The sequence below is a fragment of the Saccopteryx bilineata genome, chromosome 4 (genome assembly GCF_036850765.1).
Source record: "Saccopteryx bilineata isolate mSacBil1 chromosome 4, mSacBil1_pri_phased_curated, whole genome shotgun sequence".
Taxonomy (NCBI): Eukaryota; Metazoa; Chordata; class Mammalia; order Chiroptera; family Emballonuridae; genus Saccopteryx; species Saccopteryx bilineata.
The window spans coordinates 164,274,769-164,297,724 of NC_089493.1; the positions used below are offsets into that span (position 1 = coordinate 164,274,769).

At 45.0% G+C, this 22,956-nt stretch overlaps 1 protein-coding gene across 2 annotated transcripts in view; it reads left to right on the forward strand.

The window, feature by feature from the left end:
- Positions 1-21,862, forward strand: part of CTNNA1 (catenin alpha 1) — a 236,885-nt gene extending 215,023 nt beyond the window's left edge. For both annotated transcript variants that reach the window (XM_066272607.1, XM_066272608.1), the window contains exons 12-18: positions 12,961-13,161; positions 13,714-13,865; positions 17,174-17,284; positions 17,954-18,135; positions 18,258-18,363; positions 19,418-19,552; positions 20,639-21,862. In XM_066272607.1, coding sequence (XP_066128704.1) covers positions 12,961-13,161; positions 13,714-13,865; positions 17,174-17,284; positions 17,954-18,135; positions 18,258-18,363; positions 19,418-19,552; positions 20,639-20,926 — 1,175 coding nt within the window. In that variant the 3' untranslated portion in view covers positions 20,927-21,862. The remainder of the gene's footprint in view (positions 1-12,960; positions 13,162-13,713; positions 13,866-17,173; positions 17,285-17,953; positions 18,136-18,257; positions 18,364-19,417; positions 19,553-20,638) is intronic.
- The last annotated feature ends 1,094 nt before the right edge of the window (positions 21,863-22,956 follow it).

The following is a 22,956-nucleotide window of genomic DNA, read 5'->3' on the forward strand; positions in this document are numbered from 1 at the left end:
CTGTCTTTTGAGGAGGTGGTCCTAGGTGGTGGTGAACTGATTTTTGACTCCCCTGCCCCCTAGCTGTGTGACCGCAGGCGAGTCACTCAACACTTCTCTGCCCCAGTTTCCTTGTGAATTAATAGTGATTTTTTTAAAAAAAGAAATGCTAACATTTAATTAATTGAAATTGTTAAGCACTTAGAATTTTTCCTGTTCTATGTTAAGCCCTTTATATAACCTTTGAATGTTTTTTTTCTCTGTGTGCATAAGATTGCAGCAATAAAGATGCAGAGCAAAGGGCATGCAGAACGGCCCTGTCATACATTGTGGCTGGAGTATAAGTTTATGCATCCTTTTCGGAGAATGCCAGTTGGCTTGGTTCCTGGATGTCAATTAGGCACCAAACATCTACTTCAAACATAAATGCTTTTGATTTAGTAATCCCATTGCTAGAAACTTTCCCTGGGGACATGTACACAAATGTTTACCAAAATACTTGTACAAGGATGTTCACTTAACCAAAATGTGTAAGAGAAGGCTGGATAAATGAATTATGGCCCTTCCATCAATTCACGAGGGTACTACTACACAGCCATTAAAATAGATGAGCTAGATCTATAGAGACAGACTAAGAAAAGTTTCCGAATGAAAAACACATAATACTGTCCATAATATCCCTTTGTAGACAGACTATTGTATGTGTATGATAGTTTTTCCCTTTTAGAAGCTCCTACAAGGAAAGACAGACTGTACTGAACAGAGTCTTGAATGGATATTAATGGTGTGTCTATTCATAATGGACACATGCTGAGTTTCCTGGGAATTTCAGTTAAAGCTTAAGTAGTTTATGGTTTAAGTTCGTGCGGGTGCCTCCAACCCTCCGGTGTTTGCACACGTCCTGCGGAAACTCACTTCTCCCGTAGGGCTCCAGTGCAGAGAACAGAGCCAGTGCTGTGGTCCGGGTGTGGTAGACTTTCCTAGACACAGCTAGCTGTTCAGTGAGGGCAGAGGACACTACTTGAGTTAGCTTCCTGAAACTGACAGCTTCCTTTGTTGCTGCAGAATAACAAACCTTACCCTGGTTTGGGTTGATCTGGAAGAAAAGCAGTATGAATTCAAGGTCTAAATTGATTTTTAAAAACATTGGTATTTAGCCCCTGGCCGGTTGGATCAGCGGTAGAGCGTCGGCCTAGCGTGCGGAGGACCCGGGTTCGATTCCCGGCCAGGGCACACAGGAGAAGCGCCCATTTGCTTCTCCACCCCTCCGCCGCGCCTTCCTCTCTGTCTCTCTCTTCCCCTCCCGCAGCCAAGGCTCCATTGGAGCAAAGATGGCCCGGGCGCTGGGGATGGCTCTGTGGCCTCCGCCCCAGGCGCTAGAGTGGCTCTGGTCGCAACATGGCGACGCCCAGGATGGGCAGAGCATCGCCCCCTGGTGGGCAGAGCGTCGCCCCATGGTGGGCGTGCCGGGTGGATCCCGGTCGGGCGCATGCGGGAGTCTGTCTGACTGTCTCTCCCTGTTTCCAGCTTCAGAAATAAAAAAAAAAAAAAAAACAAAACAAAAAAAAAACATTGGTATTTAGATGAAGGCTAACAAATCCTTGGTGGGAGTTTAGGCCACTTTGTTTTGTGAACAAAAGAATGCATTCTTCACTGATTCTAAGATGTGCTCCCCCATCACACCCCCATATTAATAATCCTGAAACAGGGATGGATCTTTAACAACCAGTGATATGAGAAAACATCAGTTCATTAGTTATATTTTATTTCCTTTTTATTCCTTTCCTTAGTGACATACAAGTGTAAAATGTTAGATTTGGTAAAATAAAAAAGATTTTAACTCAAGGCCTAGTAAGGTGGGCAGGCACAGTACCATTATGTTTAGTTAATATTAATATGCAGAGTGTTGCATTTATTATAATTGGTTCAAATATCCCCCCCTAAAATTTGTTTATGTGAGAAATTTAGTAAGTGTTTTTCTTTTTTTCTTTTTACGAATCTTTTTTTTTAATTATAATTTTATTTTTTTAATGGGGCGACATCAATAAATCAGGATACATATATTCAAAGATCAACAAGTCCAGGTTATCTTGTCTTTCAATTATGTTGCATACCCATCACCCAAAGTCAGATTGTCCTCTGTCACCTTCTATCTAGTTTTCTTTGTGCCCCTCCCCCTCCCCCTTTCCCTCTCCCTTTCCCTTTCCCCCCTCCCCCCGTAACCACCACACTCTTATCAATGTCTCTTAGTTTCACTTTTATGTGCCACCTACGTATGGAATAATGCAGTTCCTGTTTTTCTTCTGATTTACTTATTTCACTTCTTATGTTATCAAGATCCCACCATTTTGCTGTAAATGATCCGATGTCATCATTTCTTATGGCTGAGTAGTATTCCATAGTGTATATGTGCCACATCTTCTTTATCCAGTCGTCTATTGACGGGCTTTTTGGTTGTTTCCATGTCCTGGCCATTGTGAACAATGCTGCAATGAACATGGGGCTGCATGTGTCTTTACGTATCAATGTTTCTGATTTTTTGGGGTATATACCCAGTAGAGGAATTGCTGGGTCATAAGGTAGTTCTATTTTCAGTTTTTTGAGGAACCATCATACTTTCTTCCATAATGATTGTACTACTTTACATTCCCGCCAACAGTGTATGAGGGTTTCTTTTTCTCCACAGCCTCTCCAACATTTGCTATTACCTGTCTTGTTAATAATAGCTAATCGAACAGGTGTGAGGTGGTATCTCATTGCCGTTTTGATTTGCATTTCTCTAATAGCTAAAGAAGATGAGCATCTTTTCATATATCTGTTGGCCATTTGTACTTCCTCCTGGGAGAAGTGTCTGTTCATGTCCTCTTCCCATTTTTTTATTGGATTGTTGGTTTGTTTGTTGTTGAGTTTTATGAGTTCTTTGTATATTTTGGATATTAGGCCCTTATCTGAGCTGTTGTTTGAAAATATCATTTCCTATTTAGTTGGCTTTCTGTTTATTTTGTTATCACTTTCTCTTGCTGAGCAAAAACCTCTTAGTCTGATGTAGTCCCATTCATTAATTTTTGCCTTCACTTCTCTTGCCATTGGAGTCAAATTCATAAAATGCTCTTTAAAACCCAGGTCCATGAGTTTAGTACCTATGTCTTCTTCTATGTACTTTATTGTTTCAGGTCTTATGTTTAGATAAACTTTGATCCATTTTGAGTTAATTTTAGTACAGGGGGACAAACTGTAGTCCAGTTTCATTCTTTTGCATGTGGCTTTCCAGTTTTCCCAGCACCATTTATTGAAGAGGCTTTCTTTTCTCCATTGTGTGTTCTTGGCCTCTTTATCAAAAATTATTTGACTATATATATGTGGTTTTATTTCTGGACTTTCTATTCTGTTCCATTGGTCTGAGTGTCTATTTTTCTGCCAATACCATGCTGTTTTGATTGTCGTGGCCCTATAATATAGTTTGAAGTCAGGTATTGTAATGCCCCCAGCTTCATTCTTTTTCTTTAGGATTGCTTTGGCTATTCGGGGTTTTTTATAGTTCCATATAAATCTGATGATTTTTTGCTCTATTTCTTTTAAAAATATCATTGGAATTTTGATGGGAATTGCATTAAATTTGTATATTGCTTTGGGTAATATAGCCATCTTGATTATATTTATTCTTCCTAACCAAGAACAAGGAATATTCTTCCATCTCATTATATCTTTCTCGATTTCTCTTAACAATGGTTTATAGTTTTCATTATATAAGTCCTTTACATTCTTTGTTATGTTTATTCCTAGGTATTTTATTTTTTTTGTTGCAATTGTGAAGGGGATTATTCTTTTGAGTTCATTCTCAGTTGTTTCATTGTTGGCATATAGAAAGGCTATTGACTTCTGTATGTTAATTTTGTATCCTGCGACCTTACTGTATTGGCTTATTGTTTCTAGTAGTCTTTTTGTGGATTCTTTGGGGTTTTCGATGTATAGGATCATATCATCTGCAAAAAGTGATACCTCTACTTCTTCTTTTCCAATATGGATGCCTTTTATTTCTTTGTCTTGTCTGATTGCTCTGGCTAGAACCTCTAGTACCACATTAAATAAGAGTGGAGAGAGTGGACAACCCTGTCTTGTTCCTGATTTAAGGGGGAAAGCCTTCAGTTTAGTGCCATTTAATATGATGTTAGCTGATGGTTTATCATATATGGCCTTTATCATGTTGAGATATTTTCCTTCTATACCCATTTTGTTGAGAGTCTTAAACATAAAATTGTGTTGTATTTTATCGAAAGCCTTTTCTGCATCTATTGATAAGATCATGTGGGTTTTGTTCTTTGTTTTGTTGATATGGTGTATTACATTAACCGTTTTACGTATGTTGAACCATCCTTGAGATTCTGGGATGAATCCCACTTGATCATGATGTATTATTTTTTTAATATGTTGTTGTATTCGATTTGCTAGTATTTTGTTTAGTATTTTAGCATCTGTATTCATTAGAGATATTGGTCTGTAGTTTTCTTTTTTTGTGCCATCCTTGCCTGGTTTTGGTATGAGGGTTATGTTGACCTCATAAAATGTGTTTGGAAGTATTGCTTCTTCTTCAATTTTTTGGAAGACTTTCAGTAGAATAGGAACCAAGTCTTCTTTGAATGTTTGATAAAATTCACTGGTATAGTCCAGGGCCTGGACTTTTATTTTGGGGGAGGTTTTTAATGGTTTTTTCTATTTCTTCTCTACTAATAGGTCTGTTTAGGCTTTCTGCTTCTTCTTGACTCAGTCTAGGAAGGTTGTATTGTTCTAGGAATTTATCCATTTTTTCTAGATTGTTGAATTTAGTGGCATAAAGTTTTTCATAGTATTGTACAATAATTCTTTGTATATCTACGGTGTCCGTGGTGATTTCTCCTCTTTCATTTTGGATTTTGTTTATATGAGTTCTTTCTCTTTTTTCCTTAGTAAGTCTTACCAAGGGTTTGTCAATTTTGTTGATCTTTTCAAAGAACCAGCTCTTTGTTCTATTAATTTTTTCTATAGTTTTTCTGTTCTCTGTTTCATTTATTTCTGCTCTGATTTTTATTATCTCCTTTCTTCGGCTGGTTTTGGGTTGTCTTTGTTCTTCTTTTTCTAGTTCCTTAAGGTGTGAAGTTAAGTGGTTCACTTGGGCTCTCGCTTGTTTGTTCATATATGCCTGAAGTGATACGAACTTCCCTCTTATCACTGCTTTTGCTGCATCCCATAGATTCTGATATGTCGTATTGTCATTTTCATTAGTCTGTATATATCTTTTGATCTCTGCACTTATTTCTTCTTTGACCCATTCATTTTCTAAAAGTATGTTGTTTAGTTTCCACATTTTTGTGGGATTTTTTTCCTCCTTTTTGCAGTTGAATTCTAGTTTCAAGGCTTTATGATCAGAAAATATGCTTGGTACAACTTCGATTTTTCTGAATTTGCTGATGTTGTTTTTGTGGCCCAACATATGGTCAATTCTTGAGAATGATCCATGTACACTGGAGAAAAATGTATACTCAGTCACTTTGGGATGAAATGTCCTGTAGATGTCTATCATATCCAGGTGCTCTAGTGTTTTGTTTAAGGCCACTATGTCTTTGTTGATTCTCTGTTTGGATGACCGATCTAGAGCCGTCAGCGGTGTATTGAGGTCTCCAAGTATGATTGTATTTTTGTCAGTTTTTGTTTTAAGGTCAATAAGTAGCTGTCTTATATATTTTGGTGCTCCTTGGTTTGGTGCATATATATTAAGAATTGTTATGTCTTCTTGATTCAGTGTCCCCTTAGCCATTATGAAATGGCCATTTTTGTCTCTGAGTACTTTTGCTGTTTTGTAGTCAGCATTATCAGATATGAGTATTGCTACGCCTGCTTTTTTTTGGATGTTATTTGCTTGGAGTATTGTTTTCCAGCCTTTCATTTTGAATTTGTTGTTATCCTTGTTACTTAGATGAGTTTCCTATAGGCAGCATACAGTTGGATTTTCTTTTTTAATCCATTCTGCTACTCTTTGTCTTTTTATTGGTGAGTTTAATCCGTTTACATTTCGTGTAATTATTGACACTTGTGAGTTCCCTATTGCCATTTTATAGATTGCTTTCTGTTAGTTTTGTGTCTTGTTTGATCCTTCTCTTTCGTTTTTCTATCTTTTGTTTTTATTTGGTTGTATTCCATACATCTTTCCTCTGTTGCTATCTTTTTTATCTCATGTGCTTCTGTGGTGGTTTTTTCAATGGTGGTTACCTTTAAGTAATGAAAAGGGTTCCTACTCTGTTCATTGTAGCGAACTATTTTGTGAGTACTTTTGCACTCCATCATCCTTTGCTACTGTTAATCTCCATCCTCTACCCCCTTTCTTTTTGTTGTTGTCACAGTTTAAATTTGGTTTTATTGTGTTCTTCTTGGAGCTTTTACTTGTGGCTTTGTTTTTTTGTTGTTGTTGTTCTTTGTATCTGATTGGAGAACCCCCTTTAGTAATTCCTGGAGTGGGGGTTTTCTGATGATAAATTCCCTCATCTTTTCTGTATCTGTGAATGTTTTTATTTCTCCTTCATATTTGAAGGATAGCTTTGACGGGTATAGTATTCGTGGCTGAAAGTTCCTCTCTTTCAGGACTTTAAATATTGGGGTCCACTCTCTTCTAGCTTGTAGAGTTTCTGCTGAGAAATCTGATGATAATCTAATGGGCCTTCCTTTATATGTTGTATTATTCTTTTCCCTGGCTGCCTTGAGAATTTTTTCTTTGCCATTGGTTTGTGCCAATTTCATTATGATGTGCCTTGGAGTAGGTTTGTTGGGGTTAAGAAAACTCGGAGTTCTGTTTGCTTCATGAATTTGAGGCTTTAGTTCTTTCCACAGGCTTGGGAAGTTCTCATCTATTATTTGTTTGAGTATGTTCTCCATTCCATTTTCTCTCTCTTCTCCCTCTGATATACCTATTATCCTTATGTTATTCTTTCTGATGGAGTCAGATAATTCTTGTAGGGCTATCTCATTTTTTTTTAGTTTTTGAGTCTCTTTCTTCTTCTCTCTGTTGTGCCTCAAGTTGCTTGTCTTCTGTTTCACTAATCCTCTCTTCTATCTGGCCTGTTCTATTAGCTAAGCTTGTTACCTCGTTTTTCAGCTCGTGAATTGAGTTTTTCATCTCTGTTGGATTTGTTTTTATAGTTTCAATTTCCTTGGACATATATTCTTTGTGTTCATTGAGTTGTTTTCTGAGCTCCCTAAATTGCCTGTGTTTTCTTGTATATCTCTATGAGTATTTTTAGGATTTCTATCTTGAATTCTCTGTCATTTAGCTCCAAGGTTTCCAATATATTAAATTTTTTCTCCATAGATTTTTCCTCATCTATCTGTGTTACCTCTCTTTCTTTTGTATCCATGATATTCGATTTTCTCTTCCTTAATGGCATCTGAGGGTGGTTTTGTTGATAGTATTAATGAGATTTAATAAAGAATAAAAAGTTAAAAAAATAAATCGAAAAAAGTTTTTTAAAGATTAATAATGAAATAAAAATAAAATAAAAATTAAAAAAAGGAAATTATTCCCCCCCTCCTTTTTTCCTCTCCTCTCCTCTCCCCTCTTTCTTGAGAAAATCTTGTGGTGAACTGTGAATTATATTGTATTTAATAGAACAAACAATGCCTGTAATGGAGGGCCTGAATTGGGGAAAAGTAATAAAGGGGCAAGAAAAAAATTTTTTAAAAATAATAAAAAAAATAAAAAAATGGGGGGTATTGACCCACAAAAAGCAAATAATGAAAAAATTTGGATCAAGAATAAAATGATTTGCGTTTATGTGTTGGTTGACTAAGAGTTATGATGAGAGGAATAAGAGCGAAATAGGAAAAGGGGGGGACAAATTAAAAAATTACTGTTGTATTTAGTGGAACAAGAGCTTGATAAAATGGAGAGCCCAGGATGGGAGCACTGCTAGTGATTTAAAAAGGTGAAGTAAAAACCCCCCAAAATGCCACAAACATAAGTTTGAGTCCCAGATAAGATAATTTGTTCGTTATTGAGGTTTGAATGAGAGGAGACGTAAAGGAGAAAGGAAGAAACTAATATAGAGGGAGAAAAGAAAGAGAGAGAGAGAGAAAAAAAGAGGGAACCACTAAAAGAAGAAAAAAGAAAGAGAGAGAGAGAGTTAAGGGTTTTGGAGTGCAACCCTCATAGAGAGAAAGGAAGAGGAAAGAAAAGATAATGGGAGATGTAACACTTATGGGTAGTGTAGTTCAAGGAGAGGAGAGAGTAAGACTGGTAGAGAATTAAACGACCAAATTGGAGGAGGAAAAAAACAATCAAGGATGAAGATAAGAGAAACAAACAAATATAATAAAATGCGATAGGTTATAAAGTCTGCGGATTATTCTTGATTTTGAGAGGTTATCTTCTTGCTTTTTCTTTTCTCTCCCTCTTCCTGGTCGGTGACTCTGTACCCTGGGTTCTGCCCCTTTGGCACGCTCAGGTAGAGGTTTGCAGTTGATAAGTCTCTATGGCGATGTCATGTATTGTGCTTCAGTCTCATTGGCAGTCGAGGCTCATTAGCATTTATAGGCTCCAACAGTGAGAGAGTCCGTGTTCCTGGAGCCTCTCTCCTAGTCTTTCCTTCCTCAATTAGTAGCCTGATAATCCAGCTATGGGGTTGCTGCTGCCTCTGCCTGGATAGTAAGAGGCTCAAAGAGCTGGCAACCCCCCACTCTATTCCCACTGAGCGCAGGGCTCTGGGTAAGGCTCAGTCAGTCAGAGCCGCTAGCATAATCAGGCGGGGCTTCCGCCCACTCAAAGACCTCTGGCTCTGCCACTCTGTCGGTAACATGGGCGGGCACCCACTTCCGGGGCGCTTGGAGGAAACTCTCGCTCACTATCTGCACGCGCAGACCAGGATGTCAGGCCGGAAGTTTCGCCCTCTTGAGTGAAACCCCCCGCCCGCACTGAAAAGTTCCAGCGTTGGAATTGGCTCTCACTCCGTCCCCGTGTGCGGCTTTTTCAAGGCGCTGGGGTGGCCTGAGACTCTGCCCATGGCCCACACAAAGGCCCCCGACTCTGCCCCTCCGTGGGACAACACAGACTCCCACTCCCGAGGTGCTGGGAGGAGTCTCCTGCCCACTCTCCGTGTGCGCAGACCAGGATGTCAAGCCGGAAGTCTTGCCCTCTGAGTGAAAACCCCTGCCCACACTGAAAAGTTCCAGCGTTGGAATTAGCTCTCTCTCCCTTCCCATGCGCGGCTCCCTCAGGGCGCTGGGGCAGCCCGAGATTCCGCTTTTTGGCCCACACAAAGGCCCCTGACTCTGCCCTTCTGTGGGATAACACGGGCAGGCACTGCCAAGGCACTCGGAGGAATCTCTCGCTCACTATCTGCACACGCAGACCAGGATATCAGACCAGCGGCCTCACCCTCTGAGTGAAAACCCCGCCCATTCGGAAAAGTCCAGCGTTGGAATTAGTTCTCACTCCCTCCCCGTGTGCGGCTCTCCCAGGGTGCTGGGGCAGCCCGGAGGCTTTAGGCCCACACAAAGGCCTCTGACTCTGCCTCTCTGTGGGGTAACAGGGGCGCTCCCTCCCGGGGCTTTGGAAGGAATCTCTCGCCCACTATCTGCATGCGCCGACCAGGAGATCGGTTAAAATGGCTGCCCCACTTGTCTTTCTTTGTCTGGGTTTGGCGCGAGTGTTAGCTGTATTGCCCAGGTTGTCACAGGAACAGTTTTTCCTCGGCTTGGATCTCCGTGCCACTGCCTAGTTCGGCCGTTTGTGCTGCGGCCTGGATCTATTCACCCCCTTTGCCCGCCTTAGTTTCTATATTCTCAGTTTCCAGTGAAAGCCGCCCTGTTTAGGTTAGTGAGGAAGGCAGAGCATTTCTTACTCCCTATTTCCTTCGGGGTTTGGTTATATATTTAGCCAATTTTTTGCTCGATCATACCTTTGGGTGTATTGCGGATAGGTTTTTCTGTTTCTGGTTGAAGATCTTGTTGAGTTTTGGGGGAGATTTATCGGTATCGCTTCCTACCCTGCCATTACTCTGATGTCATCTCCCGAAGTGTTCTCTTTCAATACCTCAACAGTTTAAACCCTAATAAATCTAATATTTGATTTAATAGATGCAAAATTATGGTCTTCTTAGCTATATTGTGGTCATTCATTTTTCTTCTCTTTTGTAATAGGAATTCTTAACTATATTCTGACTTTCCTAGGAGAGATATTTTATTATATTAATATTTAAAGACAGAGCAATTTTAGCTTCACAGCAAAATTAAAATGAAGATAGAGATTTCCCATCTAATCCCTGCTTCCACACATTACACAGCCTTCCTGTTTTCAACATCCCCCACACAGTGGCACATTTGTTAGAACTGAATAACCCAAAGCCCATAACATACATTGTTTTTCACTCTTGGTGGTTTACAGTGTATGGTTTTGAACAAATGGACTCATCTTGTAGTATCATATAGAGAATTCACTTCCCTAAAAAAATCTGTGCTCTGCCTATTCATCCCTCCTCCCTCCAACCCCTGGCAACCCGGATCTTTTTTACTTATCTCCATAGTTTCGCCTCTTTTAGAAGGTCATATACTGTAGTAGGAATAAAGTAGTATGTGTAGCCTTTTCAGACTGGCTTCTTTCACTTAGAATATGCATTTGAGGTTCTTCCGTTGTCTTTTCAATGGATTGGTAATTCATGTCCTTTGAGTGCTAGATAATATCCCATCGTCTGGCTGTACCACAGTTTATCTGGATTTCTTTGTTGCTTTCAAGTTTGGAGAATTATGAATAAAGCTGCTATAAACATCTATGTGCAGGTTTTTATGTGGACATAAGTTTTCATCTTCTTTGGATAAATACCAAGGAGTATGATTGCTGGATCATATGGTAAGAATATGTTTAGTTTTGTAGCAGAGATGTGTTTTTTTGTTTGTTTGTTTTTTGTATTTTTCTGAAGCTGGAAACGAGGAGAGAGAGTCAGACTCCCGCATGTGCCCGACCGGGATCCACCTGGCACGCCCACCAGGGGGCGATGCTCTGCCCCTCCGGGGCATCGCTCTGCCGCGACCAGAGCCACTCTAGTGCCTGGGGCAGAGGCCAAGGAGCCATCCCAGCGCCCAGGCCATCTTTGCTCCAATGGAGCCTTGGCTGCGGGAGGGCAAGAAAGAGACAGAGAGGAAGGGGGTGGGGGGTGGAGAAGCAAATGGGCGCTTCTCCTATGTGCCCTGGCCAGGAATTGAACCCGGGTCTCCCGCACACCAGGCCGATGCTCCACCGCTGAGCCAACCGGCCAGGGCCAGCAGAAATGTTTTTACCAAATCTCACATTATTTTTCTCATGATTTTTTTTTTCATCTTATTCCATTATACTCCTGGTTTTAGAACAAAGCGATCCTTGTAGAGTCCCTGCCTGCAGTCTCTTGGGAACTCCAAAAAGGAGAGCCTTGAGGCCAACAGGGGATCCGGAAGCCCAGAGGCAGAGCATCACGGCGACTCTGTTCTTTGCTAGGTCCACTAAGTATTTGAGATAAAAGGAAATATTGTAGCATCTCTTGACCACTTTCTCAAGAGTTTGGGGTATTTAAAAGGTGTTCAGGCGCTGTCATATATAGTGTGACTGTGTTAGCAGGGGCTGAGGAGGGAAAGGATTGGCTTTGGAAGAGGGATTCACTCAGGAACTAGTTCTGGATGACATGTCAAAGCATAAGGCAGGCAGAGCTGGCAGAGAAATGACCAGATGTATTTCTTAAACAGATGACATTTGTACCAATTGTTCTGGCTCTTCCAGCACTGGGAGCAAGTGTCTCACCTGTTGCACCAGGTACTCTCTTGGTAAGAGGTGAGCATGTCTTTGACACTGTTTCTGAGCGTTCTCACATGTCTTAAGGAAAGCTGCTTTCCCAGAAGAAAGGAAATGGCCAGGTGATAGCTGGGGCCCCTTTGTGTTCCTTGCCCACCAACACCCATGGAGTCAGGCGACCCTATCATTCCGGCTCTCTGTTCGTGGTCTCTAGGAGAGGGAGGGCAGCCCCATTCCCATCCTGAGTCTGCCCGTACAGATCGAGCGTGTCCATTTTAACAGATGCTTGGTGCCCGTAATTTATTACCCATTCTGCTCTTGAACATTTGGATCGTCTCCTCTGTGATAATATCGGTGAGGCTGGAGTGAACTCCGTGCTCTGAGGTTCTCAGGATCCAGTGTCAAGCTTTTTGCTTTGAGGAAAAAAGTTTTGGTGGTTCTTCCAATTCCAGCTCTATGAGTGGTCAGAGCCACTTGTCAGCTTAACAGAATTCAAGGATTTCCATAAATATCACAACAGCCCACAAGGGAGTCATAGAGTGTTGCCCCTCAGGTAGGCTCCCTGGCGCCCTCTCCTGTCCGGGGGCAGTGTGGCTTCCCGGGACGTATTCTGACTGCTGTCAGCATCTGCTGGAGGGAGGCCTGAGGGATGGAGAGTAAAGTCTTGCAGTGAACCTTTTCTTCTAGTTCAGACTTTTTTGGATGTAAGGTCAGTGAAATTATTTAATGGAAAGAGAAGTTCTTGATGTTTGTTACGTGAATTGTCCGCTTTGCTTATGGGACAACTGTTCCTTAAAGATGGGCCTTGTTTTTTTAAACCTGGAATGAAGAATGTTACTCTTGGAGGTAATTACGGGTTGTTTCTGTGGGACAGTTAATCTGTTCTCTCTGTGAAGTGACACCAGTAAAACTCTTGGCCCTGCATTGGCACAAAGCAAGCACTCAGTGAATGATGCCACCCACACGGACTGTCCTCCTCTCAGCAGAGGGCAGTAGCATTGTCATGACTGTGGTACCAGATGGGCACGAGACTTTTTTGGGATCATCACTTTGTGAGTTACATAAACATCTAATCACTATGTTATACACCCGAAACTAATATTTATTGTATATTCAGTATAATTGAAAAATTTTTTTTAGGCAAAACGTCCCCTTCTTGTGGAAGTCCTCCTCCCTCATTCAGCCTTTTGCTTGTTCCTCAGAGAATCACATCCTGGAAGATGTGAACAAATGTGTCATTGCTCTCCAAGAGAAAGATGTGGACGGGCTGGACCGCACAGCTGGTGCGATCCGAGGCCGGGCAGCCCGGGTCATTCATGTAGTCACCTCGGAGATGGACAACTATGAGCCAGGGGTCTACACAGAGAAGGTGCTGGAAGCTACTAAGCTTCTCTCCAACACAGGTATGGGAGCTCCCTGCCTTCCTGGTGGTCCCCACACAGAGACAGCCAGGGGGCTAGGCCCGAGGTCAGCAGGGACTCTGTTAGTCCAGGCCTGTGGTTGGGAAGTGGCCACCGGGAGTCGGGTCTCTAAGAATTATTCTTGGTGGTACGTCTGGCCTGTAAGAAGTGGGTCAGCCAGATTAAGACCCCACAAACATATCTCCTTCATGTGGGTTCCACGATTAATGATGGGAATAATTCTGAACACACTGTTTAATACGAACTTTTAAAGTCTTCTGTTAGTGATTAAATACACAATTAATGAGGGTCCCATTCATGACCTCAAATTAATCTCACCTTAGGTCCTCAACCATTCAAATCCTATATTGTAGAATCTGGTCAGAGACAAAGATGATAATTCAAGTCTTTGTAAAATACGGCATTTAATTTTTTTCAACCATAAGTACTTCTCACAAAGGTAGAAGCAGAGGCTCTTCATCGTGCACCTGGCCTCTGTCTGAGGGAGGGTCGGCTGGGCAGCAGGGTCTGTCATACGTGCTCTTTCCTCTACAGTGATGCCACGTTTTACTGAGCAAGTAGAAGCGGCCGTCGAGGCCCTCAGCTCGGACCCCGCCCAGCCCATGGATGAGAATGAGTTTATCGACGCCTCCCGCCTGGTGTACGACGGCATCCGGGACATCCGGAAAGCGGTGTTGATGATAAGGGTAACTGCATTTCAGATTTTTTAACAGCTCTTTCTTATCCTTCGCTAAACTTGAGCAATGCATCATTCTGGAACTCAGCAGATGTGTCGGCAGTATATTAAAACCATGAATCTAAAAGCTGTTAAAGCCCTGGCCAGTTGGCTCAGTGTTAGAGCATCGGCTTGGCGTGCAGAAGTCCCGGGTTCGATTCCCGGCCAGGGCACATAGGAGAAGCGCCCATTTGCTTCTCCACCCCTCCCTCCTTCCTCTCTGTCTCTCTCTTCCCCTCCCGCAACCGAGGCTCCATTGGAGCAAAGATGGCCCGGGTGCTGGGGATGGCTCCTCGGCCGCTGCCCCAGGCGCTAGAGTGGCTCTGGTCTCAACAGAGTGACACCCCGGAGGGGCAGAGCGTTGCCCCCTGGTGGGCGTGCCGGGTGGATCCCAGTCGGGCGCATGCGGGAGTCTGTCTGACTGTCTCTCCCCGTTTCTGGCTTCAGAAAAATACAGAAAAAAAATAAATAAAATAAAAGCTGTTAGAATGAGATATATTTAATTACATTGTCTAAAATGACTTTTAGTTGCAAGTTAAAGCCCAAACTCAGGCTGAGAACAGTAGCTAGTATGAGTTGGCCTTGATTTAATTTAGGGCAGTCACCACAAACATGAGATTTCCATTTGAGTTAAGAGGAAAACTACAGAAAATAAAGGCTTTTCCATGAATTTCAGAGAAGAGAGTATTTCCTTAATGCAGATAGAAGTTATTCTTCATGGAGTGAGTGGCCCACTCTTTGGCGGGGCAGCTGGCAGCATGCTAGAACCCCGGTGTGTTCACAGTGAGGATGAGGGACTGTGGCAGCCCCTGGTCATGTTCCCTGGGTCATGACCCTCTGACCCATCTTCTCTCAGACAGCAGCAGTTCCCACATTTGGACAGAAAGTCCAGGTTCCCCTGAGTTGACATAAACAGGTTTTGAAAAGCTACCATCCCCTGTACAGTGCACCCCTGGGCGCTCGGTCTGGGTCTCACAGCTGCCTTTCCAGCAGGGACCTCCCTCCCACGCAGTTCCGAGCACAATGGTTGCCAACTCCATGAGCCACATGGGGCCTGCGCGGCCACGCCCCGGACCGGGCCCTGCCCGCAGCACAGGTGGCTGCTTCACTATGCTGTCGGTCTAGTTGGGACAGAGGAGTTTCGTTAATACCTACATGGCTGGCTAGACAGACCTCCCAGGGTAGGTGGGGACTCTGTCCCTCCTTTTACTCCTCAGCCTGCACAATCTGGATTGTCAGCTGGAAACTAGAGGCCGTTTCTAAGGCAGCTGCATTAAGCTAGATCTGTTTTCTATGCAACATAGAAAATCCTGGGCAAGACTGTACTGCTCTGGGGTGAGGAGGAACTGAACTGCTTAGAGGACTGCCTGGTTGGCTGCAGGTCACCTGGACGTGTTGGGGGTGGGGTCAGGGAGCTGGAGGAGCCTTTTGCTTTCTTCTGTCCTGCTGCTGCTAAAGAAGAACCCATGTTCTGCAGAGACCTGGCCGAATGCAGAGTTAAACCTCGTGGCCACATCCCCGGGTCACGTATACCATTGATAGTGAGTTCTTTCCATGCTGACAGACACCTAGAAATAGAGTAAAAGAAACCTTAATGATAAAGATGAGGTTAATGCCTCTAGGGATCTAAGTGGCTGAAACTGCAAACTCCAGAGCCCCATTCTGGGGAGCAGGTAGGGCTGTGGGAACCCACCCCTTGGGGGCAGACAGGCGGCTTCGATTTCTCTTCCAGCTCTGGAAGGATTAAAGTGGGCAAGGAGTGTTTTGCACTCCCTAGTCAGAGACTCCGGGATCTTGCACTGACATGCTCTCTGTGGCTCGCTGGTGTCTCATGTGACCCCTGCTGTTCTCACCTTATCTCACCGGGGGACAGGCCCGGCCGCTGCGCATGTACAGACTCATGCGGCCTCAGATGCTTTCTCCACGTCCTCTCATCTGAGCCTCACAGCGAGTCCTGGGGCAGGTGGGGCTTGCTTCCTGCCCTCCCGTCACAGGCAGGCCGGGCCCAGAGCCAGCCCCAGCTATTCTGCCTGCTGCTATTACTGATAAATTCCAGAAGACGACATTATGTTTCAAGTCAGGAGCTAATCATGTGAAGCTAGAGGTTGTGCAAAATAAGAATTGTATTTCATAATTAAAGCCAAGAGCTAGGACCACCTATCAGTTCCTTTGGTATTTATTCAGACCTTACCTGCCACATTCTCATTCTCTCTTTTCCTTTTATCAAGGGGAGGGGAACCCATAAAAATAATTGTCTATTTTTACTCCTTATAGCAGCCTTTGGTACCCTAAGAGAAGGCCCAGTATCATTTTTCTTTTTGTCATAAAGTGGGAAAGTTATAAGAGTAAGAATCTGCCCTGGCCAGATAGCTTCGTTGGTTAGAGCATCGGCATGAAACACAGGTTGCTGGTTCAATCCCTGGTCAGGGCACATACAGGAGCAGATAGATGTTCCTGTCTGTCTCTCTCTTTCTCTCTCCCTTCCTCTCTGGCTAAAATCAATAAATAAAATTTTTTTTAAAGTAAGAATCTGCTTAATGTTGTTACAAAATGTCTCTGTTTTTAATACAGTAGCTTTTCTACCAGGACACTTCTCACCTTTGTCTTTAGATGCAGCTGTCAAAAAAGTACATTTGTGTGTGTGTGTGACAGAGACAGCGAGAAAGCCAGAGAGAGGGCCAGACAGGAAGGGAGAGAGATAAGCATCAACTCTTTATTGCAGCACCTTAGTTGCTCATTGATTGCTTTCTCATGTGTGCCTTCACCAGGGGGCTATAGCAGAGCAAGTGACCCCTTGCTTAAGCCAGCGACCTTGGGCTTCAAGCCAACAACCATGGGGTCATGTCTATGATCCCGTGCTCAAGCTAGGGACCTTGGGGTTTCAAACCTGGGTCAGCCACATCCCAATCCAGTGCTCTATAAACTGCGCCAGCACCTAATCAGGCTGGAAAAGTACGTTAAGAAGTAAAAATCTTATGTCAAAGAGAGCGTCTTGACTCATTGGTGCAAGTTGAAGCCCTAACCCCCAGAAAGAACCCCTAGGCTCTTTGGGAAGTGTGGAGCCATTCCCAGTGTTTGTTGGACAAGCTGTCCACGTGAGGCAGGGGCTCAGACGGATAGTGAGTGATTTTAGCTTATTACCTACACCTGTTTGGAATACTGCACATGAAAATCCAGAATTGTGGGTGTTCATACATCAGGCCCAGGAGTGTGGGCCAAGAGGCTTGGGCCAGCTGAAGGCCCAGGTTGTGTCTGACTCATGGTTTGTGTTGGTGGCAGACTCCTGAGGAGCTGGATGATTCTGACTTCGAGACAGAAGACTTTGATGTCCGAAGTAGGACAAGTGTCCAGACAGAAGATGATCAGCTGATAGCTGGCCAGAGTGCCCGGGTAAGGAGTCAGTTACATTGGCTCGTTTTCATGTCTCAGAAATCACTGAACAGCGCGTGCATCCCTGCTTCAGGCCCACCTAGGAGCACTTCAGGAAGCTGAGTGGGGAGGAACCCGGGGTGGAGGTGGGCAACAGGCCTCCAGATGTTGCTCTGATAATATTTAAATGTCATTGAAATACACAAAATGTCTATTCCTTAGCAGGTTCTCTGCCTGCCTTTCATATTTACGTTCTAAACCACTTCCAATGCACCTTGAAAAGTTGGGAGCTACAATGCGACCACAGGAAGTACCTGTTCAGGGCCAGCCGGGGAAAGGGCTGTGAGCATTAGCCCTCCCTCACCTCCGCTCTCCACAGCAGGAGACAGGCAGAGAACTTTGCAGGTCCTGTTCTCATGCAAGTGTGAGCATGAAGCTTCCACATGAGCCTTCTACCCCTCACACTCTTGTTTTCTTCCACATTAAAACTTGTTCTTGAAAGTGGGTCGGGAACTCAGGCTGCGTAAACTTCCAGGCAAACGAGAAGAAATGGCCCTTCAGGCCAAATGAAATCTATTAAAGCATTATCCTACCTTGCCTTAGATTGCTCGGTGGAAATGTTTCTGGCTAATGCACTATGAGAATGTCATAGTCTCTTCGTGTAAGAGCTTTCTGTGCTTCTGATTTTAGGCCATCATGGCTCAGCTTCCCCAAGAGCAGAAAGCAAAGATTGCAGAACAGGTGGCCAGCTTCCAGGAAGAAAAGAGCAAGCTGGATGCTGAAGTGTCCAAATGGGACGACAGTGGTAACGACATCATCGTGCTGGCCAAGCAGATGTGCATGATCATGATGGAGATGACTGACTTCACCCGGTGAGCAGCGCCCAGCCCACCCACTGCACGGCAGCCGGCAGGGCGGCTGCTCTGTCGCCTCTTTTCCACCCCCCGCCAGCTGTGAAGGGCTTCACATACAATGATCTTTGTTCTTTTTTCAGAGGCAAAGGACCGCTCAAAAATACATCAGATGTGATCAGTGCTGCCAAGAAAATTGCTGAGGCAGGATCCAGGATGGACAAGCTGGGCCGTACCATCGCAGACCACGTAAGTGACGGGCTGGCCAGGGGTCTTCAGGTTTGTCCTGGGACTGCCTACTCCATTTCTGAGGCGGCAGTAACAGTCATTTTCATGGGACACAACACTCATCTCAAAAACTGTTCTTAACTCGCTCTAACCAATAGACTTCTAAGGATTTCTGAATTCCTGCTGCTTTTTGGTAAGTCTAAAGGGGCAGGCCCATTTTGCATTAGAGTACATCTCTGGAGGTGTGTCTGTCCTGAAATCTTAAGAGCTAAAAATCAGCCTTTCCTGGAGACCTGTGTATTCTCTCTCAGTTCTCTTTTGCCAGCCTAATGCTGACACCAGTGTGTGAGTCCCTCTTGTGGATTTTCTTCATCGAAGAGTCGGGCTGATGTGCCCGGTCGGGCCTGCTCAGCACTGCAGGCTCTCAACTCCCCGGCTCACACACCCTCGTCCCCTGTATTGATATCTCAGAAAATGCAGTTCCTACCTCTTGGAAGGTCTAAACTTTTCTTAATGCTCTAGGACTTTATGGGAGACACAGTTTCTCAGTCCTGCTGCTCTGCAGTGGTAAGCCCTTCTCTCCCTGAGGTATCCAGCCTCTCAGCCCACATCCAGGCTGAGTGACAGCAGTGACTCACCACTCAAGCCAAAGATTCGAAGTCACCCTCCTGCCCCATCTTTCACAGAACTCAGTGCTGAGTCCCGGCTCTTCTACTGGCCAACAAGTGCTTTTTTTTTGCTTTGATTTATTTACTCTCCATTTTTGCTGTAAGTGAGCCTCTCCTTTCATCAGGTTTTTACAGCAGTGTGTATCATAATTGAGCAGAAGAGCTACTGGGATGATTATTTCATAGCTAAGAGCACTCTTGACCAAGCTCTTGCTTGCTGAGGCTTTTTCTCACCTCCAGGGGCCTGGGCCCAAGAAGAGGGTGGCCTAGAGCTCTGACTGCCCCAGGTAACTGGGTAACTCATCCATCCGGCCTTTTGCTCCAGCGGAGAGGATCAGAGACAGCCCGTGGAGTGGTGTGCTGAGTCAGGTCTGGAATGCTCTATTCTGACTCTGCTCTCCCCTCAGTGTCCAGACTCGGCCTGCAAGCAGGACCTGCTGGCCTACCTGCAGCGCATCGCCCTCTACTGCCACCAGCTCAACATCTGCAGCAAAGTCAAGGCCGAGGTGCAGAACCTTGGTGGGGAGCTCGTGGTCTCCGGGGTAAGTTTCATCTGTGGAAAGAAGTGGTTGGTAAGGAATATGCTGGCCCTGGTCCACATCCACACCGTACCTGCCCTGAACTGAGAAGGGGCGTCGTGGAAATCCCCGAAATGCGTTGTGAACCCTCAGAGGCCGCGCTCCGTGCTGAATGAGCTGCAGCTGTATAGCGTGGGGTGGCAGGTGACAGCAGTGGGCCACTGCAGCACTGGCCTTCTCTCTCTTGCTGGCCACCTGCTGGGAAAAGGTACTTCATCTTCCTGGGTGTCTTCCCCCACAGAAGAATTTAGCCTGTCCGAAAAATGCCAAGAGGATGTAGCAAGGCCTTCTCAGATCTGAGGGCCTCTCTGAGGGCCTGAGCAGTATACCCTCGCCCCCCGTGTCTCCTTCCCCATCTCAGATCTGAGGGCCTCTCTGAGGGCCTGAGCAGTATACCCCGCCCCCCGTGTCTCCTTCCCTGTCTCAGATCTGAGGGCCTCTCTGAGGGCCTGAGCAGTATACCCCGCCCCCCGTGTCTCCTTCCCTGTCTCAGATCTGAGGGCCTCTCTGAGAGCCTGAGCAGTATACCCCGCCGCCCCCCCCCCCACCGGTGTCTCCTTCCCCATCTCAGTTCTGGGCTGCTTGTCACCTGGGGCAGGGCAAAGAGGTGGTCTCACTCAGTGTGCTGGGCTCTAATTCCCTGTGGCTTCTGCTAATCCCATAGCATATCCTTTCAGAGAAACTGCAGGTTGTATTGATACATTCTGATCCCGGTTCTCACCTGCTCCCGCAGTGCCCTGGATGGGACTGAAAGCGGAGCGTCTGTCTCGGACGGTAGGGCAGGCCTCCTCCAGCCTGTTAGTAGGGCTGGGGGCAGGTAAGGTGAGGATGCCTTACATTTTTGTTACTGCCCTGCTTCCTTCAAAAGACCTGAAACAGGCAGTGCCAGGGCACTTGGACAAGAGCAGCCAGCCGTTGGGAGAGCGCTCGTTAGTAACGGGGCTGCCACTCGGCCCTGTCCTGGAGTGTGAGTGCGGGCTCCCCTCGTGCCCAGCCATGGGGCTGGCAGTCAGGCTGATGCTCCTCACTGCCCATGTTTGTGTCTTTTAGGTGGACAGTGCCATGTCCCTGATCCAGGCCGCCAAGAACTTGATGAATGCTGTGGTGCAGACGGTGAAGGCATCCTATGTGGCCTCTACCAAATACCAGAAGTCTCAGGGTATGGCTTCCCTCAACCTTCCAGCTGTGTCCTGGAAGATGAAGGCACCCGAGAAAAAGCCCTTGGTGAAGAGAGAGAAGCAGGACGAGACACAGACCAAGATTAAACGGGCATCTCAGAAGAAGCATGTGAACCCTGTGCAGGCCCTCAGCGAGTTCAGAGCCATGGACAGCATCTAGGGCTGTCCTAGCCAGCTGCCCTCTCCCCTCGGGGCTCTTAAGATCAGTCACTAGTCTTCACTCAAATGTTTTTGCTAAACAGAACACTGATGTTAGATTCCACAGGGAAATAGGCAGATTTTAAACTGGCCAGGTGGTGAATTTTGCAAAGACATACTTGCGTTTAAGTCGGTCACAAATACTTTTAGGATTCAGGAACATTTCTAGCTATATTTTTTATAAGCTCAAATAAAAATAAAAAAACTCCATAACCAAAGAGAAGCCCACATTAACTTCCTAGTGATACTGTTGACCAAGTTGTGACACCATTCTTTTAACGTGGCATTAGGGCTTGAGGGAAGGGAAGATCCCACTCACCCTCAGTCTGGGGCGGGCCCTTCCACCAGCCTGGGGTCCCAGCAGGTCGGCTGGTATTAAATGACCAAAGATGACCCAGGGTAAGCAGACTGGGTGTCTTAGGAGGCTGCACTTGGAGAAGGATTGTCCCTAGAAGGGACCTGAGAGGGAGAAACCACATGAAACTCATTAAAACAGTTATTCTCTTTATGGCATAAGATGAGAATTTTAAGGCATGGTTACAATTACTAATGTACTCTACTGCAGGACATATTAATAAAGTTGCTTTTTTTCAGGTTAGATGTTATGATACCATAATCAGAACTTTTTTTTTTTTTTTTTTTGCCTTTCTTCGTCTTCAAATGCAAATACATCATTGGGCTCACTTCTAATAATTGCAGTGTTTCCTGCCTTGGGCTTGCAACAGAAGCCTAACAAAATAGTATTTGCTTAAGCAATAATTTAGACTTTACCTTATTTGTGATTAATATAGCGATTATTATAGCTACAAGGTATAATTTTACTGTCTTATTTAAATTTTATGAATTCAATGTTTTTTTCACTAACTTTTCCCAGTAATAAAGTCCACCATGAAACCAAGTCCAACAAGCCAGAGTTGTTTTTCTTTGCTTTCCAGCAGCGTTAGGTTTCAATGAAACATCTCCTGGACTTTCCCACATCTGCAGTGCTCTAAGCCCTTCGGTGCCCAGCAGGGAGACTAGCTCTAGGCCAAGGGCCTGACCTTGTAGCTTCTATGTCAGCCCACCAAGGAGGGCCTTGCCCACATCACATTCATGTGTCCACCCGTCAAGAGGAAGGTCACAGCCTTGGAGGTGTCCATGGATATCACTCCCTCTGAGTGGTTCCCATCAGTGTATAACCATACCAGTATAATAGCGCCCCCCCCCCCCCAGTAAAAACCCTCCCTCCATGTCCCTTCCCAGCAGACATCCCCATGTGGGTGTAGTCATCCCTTCCTCACGTCCATCCTGCCGCCCTGGTCAGCTCTCCTCCTGGCCACTCTACCCACCCCCCGTTAAGGGGGCTGTCCACTCCGTCAGACTGATGGACTCTCTTCCTCTTACCATCCTCACTGTCCAAGTGCCCAGGTGAACTCCCTCCCTCCTGGAAGTGCCTCACTTGACTTCCAGAACACCCCCACACTGGATTTTTGTCTTCCTTACGGGTGCTCCTTCATCTTTTTCTAATCACTGAAAGCTGTCCTGCCCCAGGGCTCACTACCTGGGCCTCTTCTCTAGCTGTACTCCCTCTCCCAGTCTTAACCTGGCTTTATAAATACAGTCCAAATGCCGACTTCTGGAATTGGACTTTTATAACTGCCTGCCCCCTAAACTCTCTCTACATGGATATCTTAAACATCTCAAAGTTCACCTGTCCAAATTCTTATCTTTAACACGTATAGTGGGTCCAACTACTTCTCATCATTTCTATTTACTGTCACCTGGTTGTCATATTAGTTACCTATTGTACAATGAATTACTCTAAAACTTAGCAGCTAAAACAAATACTCATTAACCACAGTTTCTGAAGGTCAGGAATCCAGGAACAGGTTATGAGGTTCTGACTTGCGCTCTCGTGAGGCGGCTGTCTCAAGGCTGGACGGGTTAGTTAGAGGATCTGCTTCCAGGCTCCGTCACATGGCTCTTGGCAGAGGCCTCAGTTCCATACATGTG